Source organism: Drosophila obscura, unplaced genomic scaffold (assembly GCF_018151105.1).
Source record: "Drosophila obscura isolate BZ-5 IFL unplaced genomic scaffold, ASM1815110v1 contig_4, whole genome shotgun sequence".
Taxonomy (NCBI): Eukaryota; Metazoa; Arthropoda; class Insecta; order Diptera; family Drosophilidae; genus Drosophila; species Drosophila obscura.
This window is the reverse complement of record NW_024542828.1, coordinates 1,898,232-1,906,339: the sequence shown is the minus strand read 5'-3', so window position 1 is coordinate 1,906,339 and position 8,108 is coordinate 1,898,232. Positions and strand designations below refer to the sequence as shown.

Sequence of the window (8,108 nt, the reverse complement as noted above, 5' to 3'; positions counted from 1 at the left end):
GGAGCCCAAGATATGCCTGGGGAAGAGCGGCCTCAGCCGAAGAAGTGCATTTTATTAACTTTAAACAAAACCAAGCAGCGGTCTGAGCAGCGTATCCGTTCGGAATGCAGTGCACACCTCTGGTCACACCACTGGCCGCTCGAAGAATATATGACATTTGTTTGCTGGCAAACAGTTTTTGGATCTGAGTACTAGGCTTATATTCCACATCCTTACAGAATAACTAGCAAATTCCTGGCAGGAATTTTCCGCAGCGGTGGAGACAGCCCTTAAACATTGAAATCATCGAAAAGCAACATCGTGCATGCCCTCCACAATAAAACATCGATAGCACCATCCCAACAGAAGTATCTGGTCAGATTCATCGTCGTGCGAACACTCAATTCGCTTTAGCGATTAAATACCAAAAACAAAAAATAACACGAAGTCAAGTCGAATTTTTCTATAAAAAGAATTTAGTAAATTAAAGACATAAATTAAATCTGAATAGCAGCAAAATGAAGACATCGCATGTGGTGCTTGTGGTCTGTTTCCTGGCCGGCGTCGCACAGACAACGCTGGCGCTTAAAGAGGAGGACTGCGAAGGTATGTATCTTGGCCACGTAAGTGGTAAATGTTCTGGAGAAGGTTTTCCACCAAAATTTTGTAGTTTGTATCAAGACTGTCAGGCGCTTTGCGGCTTCCCTTGACGATGCCACCAAGAGCGACTTCAAGCAAATTGAGACTGAATTCAAGAAGTTCTGCAAGACACAAAAGAACAAGGAACACAGATTCGTGAGTAGCCGGCAAACAAGTGTAGTGTGCTCTTCCGCATAGGTACACGTATGCTAACACGTATGCTAACATTTTCCATGTAGTGCTATTACCTGGGTGGTCTGGAGGAATCGGCCACTGGAATCTTGAACGAGATGAGCAAACCCCTGAGCTGGTCTATGCCGGCCGAGAAGGTGTGTGAGAAGCTGAAGAAGATGGATGCGCAAATCTGCGACCTCCGATATGGTACGTACGCCTGCAAAATAGAAACTTGTATGGAATTAAACTAACTAGGCCATATTCATCTGTAACTGCAGAGAAACAAATTGATCTGAACAGTGTGGATCTGAAAAAGCTAAAAGTACGCGACCTGAAAAAGATCCTCAACGACTGGGATGAGAGCTGCGATGGCTGCCTGGAGAAGTCTGACTTCATCAAACGCATCGAGGAGCTGAAGCCCAAGTATGCGCGCAGCGAACTGTAGATCGCATCGCTCAAAAGTCTAGAGTTACTTGTGTAGTTACATGGAACACGCCCACTCAAATAGAAGAAACCCCCACTACACATCCGTATTTTTAGTTAATTTACAATTTTTATAGACTTTGAGAGAATTGAATATAATATATACAGAAAGAAACGATATTTTGAAATAAAAAATAAACCAAGAAACACACAACAATCAGGTTCGGCTTTAGGGCAGAGCAAGCGGGGCCGTGGCGGTGGCGCTTCGTCTTATGTATTACGTACACACAATTGAAATAACAATGGAATTTCACAAAATATCTGGATTAAAGTTTTATTTAAATGTTAAATAATTCGATTGATTGCACTTTCTTGCGCGGGCCACATAAATTCGATCTGAACGAAAGGCTGGCTCGCCTTAATTAAATTACAATTATTAGTTAGACATATCCACTAAATACGAGCATAAGCAGTTGGGATAATTATTATAAACTAGGATGATAGAATGGATATTTCTGGCTAGAATGGAAGTGATGATGAGAGTGGGGGATCGCACCTTCAGGCGTATCCTTAGCGGCGGTATGGCTGCTTGTTGTATCGTCCACGCTCGTTCTCCTCGGAGAGATTAACATATTCGCTGTAGACGACGCACCAGCAATAGGTAAGGACCGCTGAAAGAGAAGACATACAAATGTTTATAATTTGTCGTTATTTGTTGTCTCTAGTTTCCCGAGTTTCGGGCCCACTGTTCAATGCATTTTACTTTATTTCTACTAAACACTATGCTACATGCCATCTACACTGGAAGCACTGCAATGGAAGCGAGTCTCGCCCATATATTATCTGCTGCAACAAATTGCATTTGCCAGCCACTTCGCGCCTCATTTGTTGGGTTGGCTGGGGGCGCCTCCTTTTTTGCTTTCAGCACACGGGGCAATCAACGCAATGATAAATGCGTCAATAAAGTAAAAACGGCTCGCATAAAACGCCATCCGGTGCTAAAAACCGCACATGGAAAAGTTACAGCTGCCTCCACAATTTGAATCTGCCCCCATCCTCCATCCCCCATCCCCCATCCACCATTCCATTCCCACTCCTTAGCCCACTTACCGCAACAAATTAAGCCAAATATCAGCCAGAGAACACCCGTCAACACATAGCCATCAATGAAGAAGACGACGGCCGTGTAGATGACTGAGATCAGCAGTCCAATGGCTATCATGATCCCAAGCACCACCCAGGGCACCATCAGGTAGTGGTTGCGCTAGAATATACAACACAAAGATTAATGATGCAATCTGTATTCGACGAGCACACTTCGTGTGTGGTGTGGGGGAGGACTGATCATAACATACCTTGAGGGCGCCTGCGATCATTAGCAGCGATATAAATATGGTCATGCACAGGTTGATGACAAGTATTATCTTGACAATGTCATTGGGTATAAAGTCAAATACGATCGTCTGGAAATGCACTCTCGTTGTGAAGATCACCACAATGGTGATGATGGATAGGACAATGGCCAGGATGCCGGAGATAAAGGAGCCATTCCGCGTCGACTGACACAGGCAGCAGGAGTTCAATAGAGGTTTTGCCATTTTGGCAAATTAAGATGCGGATTACAGACGATATCAACTGGAAATATAAAAGGAAAATAAAAATGTTAAAATTTGTCCGAGAGCGGTATACTCGTCATATGTAGTCATATTTTTAAGAATGCTAGACTTCCTCAACTGCTTCGTCATATAACTGATGATGTTGTCTGGGAATTTGTGGAAGTATTACCCATCTACCCTTCCTCCCATTGTTTCTATCTTATCAACAATATGTTTCTGGCTAATATATGACGAGTGTTTTGTACAGGAACCAGCTAGTATTTATTTTATGGCATTCCTGTGCACCCCCACCTTGACACGCTTTGGCAATTGCAAGAGGTAAAGATAAACAGTCCGTACGAAAAACAAGATCCAATAATTTGACCAATTGTGACGTCAAGCAACAACTGTTTATAAAACGAAATTCGATTTTAAAAATAGAAGGAAACGAGAAGAAAACAATAGCCAAAGAGCGTGGAATACTTGAGAGAACGTAAGACTTATATATAGCCAAATCTTTTAAATAAATCAACGAATCGAATGACTAATCAATGCACAACTTTGGTCCGCAAGGAAGTTATTCGGAAATTCCAGTCAATCCCCCAAGTTGCTGCTTTTCGAAAGTTGATATCATCCACATGAGCACACGATCCAGATAGGCGCATGCATGCATCTGCATCTATGAGTTATGGCTCATCAAATGCAGCCACCGGGCATTGTCATTAAATTAATCAAACGTTTAACGTGCTCCGGACACCGGCTTCAGCTTCAGCTTCAGCCACGCCACGGATTGATGTGGCGCATGTTGGCACATGCAAATGCCGATGCAGCTGGCTTTTCCATTCGTATCTATCGGATGAATGCCGAGGCATCCACATTGCACTCGTACATGTGGCCCGCGGCCGGCATCAACTCTGATGAGATAATCACACGCCAAACTGTCTTGTCTTACATGGAAACACTTTGAGAATTTCTGTGAGCCGAAACTGGTTGCCTGGGAAATGGTCAGCCCGCACTCGAACTCAACTCCCACCCGCACCCGCACCCGCAGCTAAAGTTCAAGCAAAAGATACACAAAGAGATGTACGGATACAGATACCATTCGTATTTAAAGCAACATTTCCGCCGAGTTGAGTTCACACCTCACGCAGAAAAAGAAGAAAGAGAGAAATACGTATGAAATAGCCAAACAAACAGCACAAAGATGTGAGGAAAGAATCTCGGCAAGAATACGAAACAAATTACGTAATTAACAGGGGAGGGAGGCGGGGCAGAGAGAAGCATGGACAGAGGACAGGTTAATGCCTAAAGATCACATTTTGCTCGAACGGAACAGAGTGAACTTTTTATAGCTGCGTTGATAAACCGGACACATGGCGCGTTACCTTGGCGTTCTCCACGCGTTTCGCACGCGTTTTTTCCAGCCCATAAATGGAGCAGAATTTGACCGCAGAAACATTTGTCTGGCTTCTATTGCAATTACATCTTGAATTACATACGTTTTGGGCTGAATAGGAAAACAAAGCAATGCAATATGAAGCAATAGACGAAACCGATTCAGGTCAGAGTGTACAACGCAAAAGTATCTCTGGGCAAATTCCATGCCCAGATGTTTCCCCAAGTTCGCATTTGAATGGCGCTAATATTACCAATGAACTCATCGTTAATCTAATGGTGACGCCGACTTCCGCTGGACGCTCCAATAAATTATAATTATATGTAATCGTAATCCCCTCCGGATCTGCCGCTGACGGAGTCAAGTTCAAAACCCAGCGTGGGCGATATTTTTTTCTGAGGAATTTCTGCCTCAACACCACTCGATGTGGGTTTTATGAGTTGGAAAGTGTTTAAGACTTGACAAGTGCAACTGGACGCGGTTGTCATTGCACTTTTGTCGGTGTTTGTAGGTTGTAGATTGTCTGTCTGACTGTCTGACTGTATCTGCGTCTGTGTGTGGGAGTAAAAGTTGTCAGATGCTGATGCTGGTAAATGTGAAAGGTAAATTTAGTTAGAAGAAGATGTACGAGAATCGGGGGAAAGCCAAACAACTTTTTCTGGGAAATGCAACTGAGAGGTCATCCTACAATAGTTCCCTCAACAGCAAAGCCACCCATCAAAACCTAAACATTCAGTTAGGCTGAACAAGTAAACTATTACAAAATGTAAAATTTACATTTATCATCATTCATTAATCAAATCGTGACCCATTTGTCTAGAGCAAGCGAGCTGAAAATATTGTCCATATAAATCATGTCAACTGCTTTGGTTATACGAGTACGAGCAGTACATACGTACATATGTACGATCGTATGCCTAGGGAAAATTGTTTAAATAAACAACAACAGCCCGATCGGCTTTTGTAATTTTCGTGTGCAGTGAGCGCGTGCCCAGGGGTCTGGGATCTAGTCTGGCTTTTGTATCTGCCGGATACATGATTGTTTTTGGCATTTATCTGGCATCTGGTATTGCCGCCAGCGAACCCGACGCCAATTATTCCCAACTCTTTTGTTGTTCACTTTATCGCGGGGTGGGGAGGCGAACTTTTGTGACCCCTTCTACGCCTCTTCACAGCCCACCCCCACTATTCAATCCACCAATTAGTTTGCGCTTCAACGCGTAATTAAGTTTGACATTTTTCCGCGCTATTTTTTGCGCCCAGACACAAAAGATACTCGAACTCGGGCAACCCAAAGCCTTGCGTATCTGTATCTGCAATTGAGCTGCGATGTGGCTGGAAATTACTCAATCTATGGCAGGCTGTAAGCACAAGTGGGAGCAGAGCTAGCTGCTCCGATGAGTGGCCAAGTCGGGTTTCAAACCGGTCAAAAATCGTTCTACCAAATTTGACAAGTCCCAAGCACGCGGCATTTATTTGGCTTTTATTTATTTTGCTCGTTTCTGCCACTTGAGCGAGCGGCTTTGTCTTAGCTTTTTGTCAAATCGAATTTTGTCGATGGTTTCTCGCTTTCAGCATTCGGTTTTCGATCACTCGACTTGCCATATAAATCAATTAAGCCCGTTGCAGCTGCAGAACTCAATTGCATTTGCAGCAGCCTTTGAAGTGGCCTTTGCCGACGGACGGGGCTTTCAATTTTAATTCATGATTTTGCAATTACGCGGCGGCGCCTTTATGGTGCGGCACGCACTGCCACTGCCCCTTCCCCTGCCCTGCCCCGGACCCGACACTTTTCAAATCCATATCCATATGCATAAAGCCACGAGATACTTTTCCACGTTCTGTCAATGTTCTTCATGGTCAGGGAGGCGGCTGCGGCGACATTGAACGCGTTCAAAAAAGCAATTCTAGAGGATCATTCGGCTTTGCTTTCGTTTTTCCCACCCAAAGCGAAAGTTTTCGCTCTAACATCAAAATGATTCATTTATGAGAGGAGAACATAGAAAATAAATACACGAAAATGCTTATAAATAGCCCCACAAGGTCGCGAGCATTCAACTGGGAGATCTAGAAAAAACAACAGATCCATAAAATGCTTTTAGTCGCCAGTCATCAGCTACCTCAGAACTTTTGTAATGGAAATTCTCGTACTGCGAATACCCGATCAATGAGCATTGGCCACACAGATTTTGTGGTCAAGTAGTAGGCCTCCATCTCCTCCACCAATCTGCCATCTGGCATTAACTATTCGCTGCCACTGTGGCAGCGTAGGTGTGCGAACGCCTTCTACCATTCCATTCCTATTTATTTAGCTAGAATGTGTTTTTTTTCTGTGTGTCTGTATTTTTTTGTTGTCATATATTTTCGTCGCTGTTTTATCTGTTGCCTTGTGTATTTTGTAACCTTCACATTGTTCTTTCCTCTATCTTGTTAATTTTTTTCATTTATTCTTAATGGGGATGCGCGTCACTGAACTTTGCTGCGCGGGTCTGGTTTTGATCGGAGATCGGAGATCTTCAAATTCGATCATTTCCTTTAATAATTGTCTGCCAGTGGGAGTGTCGACTTAATATTCACCGCCTCACTGTTAATTTTCGGCTTGAATGTGAGTTTTATGGATCGCAAATGTCTGGAATATCTAAAAAGATTCACATTAACATTTAGCGAACGTATACGCCTCCGCCTCTGAATGGAAGTGAACATTTTATTGACCTACATATCCTTTACTCCAACCTGTTCAACTGGGCACTTGTTTACCTCTCTCTCTCGCTCTCTATTTCTGAATATCACCAAAAAGGTGGGATATGTCAGTTCGTAAACGATTTCAATGTCATCTTGCTTTTGCTGACATCATGCATTGCATTCACATTCACATCAGCAGCAGCAGCAGCAGCAGCTCCTTATATATGCACATATAGCTGAGCTGTGTGTCTATATAGATCGCAATTCGCAAAAGCAATAATCAAAGCAAACAAAACGGTTTCTGCCTCTGCCCATATAGCATTTGGGTCAGGCGGGATCAGAGATCTGCGATCGACGATCAGAAGTCAAAACAAACTGTGGCATTATTTTTTGTTTTTGTTTAATTAATTTATATTCGGCTTTTCTGTATTTTTGCGTTATAGAGTTTGTTTTTTTTAGCGCATTTGTCATAATTTGTATTTGTAGGCGCTCAGAAAAATCATTTAGTAGCATGCCAGACTCAGACTCTGCCTGAAGTTCAGTGGCGATCATTTGAATATTGAAATTGCTGGCAGCGCGGCGGCAGCTAAATGAAATTGAATATGTTTTGTATAAAAAATACAACAACAAAATAAAGAAAACACACACAGAGCCAAGGCAGACGAGCAATCAAGTCGCCAGCTGGGACTGGGACTGGCTCTAGGTCTCTGGCTACGGCTACTGTAGCTGGGGGACCACTGTGACTGTGGGGTGGGGTGGGGTTCCTACTGCACACATCCACCTCCGTTGGAGAGCTGCTCGCCTGTTATTTTAATTTCGAAACGATCGTTTATCACTTGATTTGCATTCGATTGGGATCGTTCTGCCAATTGGCTGCACTTTTTCGCTGATAATGTCAGGCATTGGCATTTGATTTGGCAAGTGGCCCGCAGTGATCGATCGCATTGCCAAATATAAACCAAATTCACTTACACTTTCTACTTTTGCTGAATGGGATGGTCCCAGTGGGTGTTTGGAACCAATCGACTCTTTATGGCCTTGCAATTGATTAGTGCTCGTATGATATCTGTAGGTACAGATATATAATTGGATATATCTTCAGAAAGTTTTGACGCGATTTCAATTCGGTTTGCGCGCGTTTCCGTTGTGTGTGCGGCGAGTTTCACGTAGCGACTGAAAACGCGCTGCTGAACACGAGAGTCTCAGTCGCTAGAGAGCGC

The 8,108-nt window shown here is 43.4% G+C and overlaps 2 protein-coding genes across 2 annotated transcripts; one reads left to right on the top strand and one right to left on the bottom strand.

Annotated features, from left to right (window-relative positions):
- The first annotated feature begins 390 nt into the window (after nt 1–390).
- On the top strand, nt 391–1,390 carry LOC111068405 (mesencephalic astrocyte-derived neurotrophic factor homolog). The gene is made up of 4 exons (XM_022357870.2): nt 391–585; nt 650–774; nt 858–999; nt 1,071–1,390. The coding sequence occupies exons 1-4, from the start codon at nt 498–500 to the stop codon at nt 1,235–1,237; spliced, it is 522 nt and encodes a 173-aa protein (XP_022213562.1). The 5' UTR covers nt 391–497; the 3' UTR covers nt 1,238–1,390.
- A 392-nt stretch (nt 1,391–1,782) lies between these two features.
- LOC111068406 lies at nt 1,783–8,081 on the bottom strand. The gene is made up of 4 exons (XM_022357871.2): nt 7,861–8,081; nt 2,571–2,850; nt 2,326–2,479; nt 1,783–1,886 (listed from the first exon to the last, which is right to left on the bottom strand). Exons 2-4 carry the CDS (start codon nt 2,811–2,813, stop codon nt 1,786–1,788), a joined length of 498 nt encoding a protein of 165 aa, XP_022213563.1. The 5' UTR covers nt 2,814–2,850; nt 7,861–8,081; the 3' UTR covers nt 1,783–1,785.
- Between the last annotated feature and the right edge of the window lie 27 nt (nt 8,082–8,108).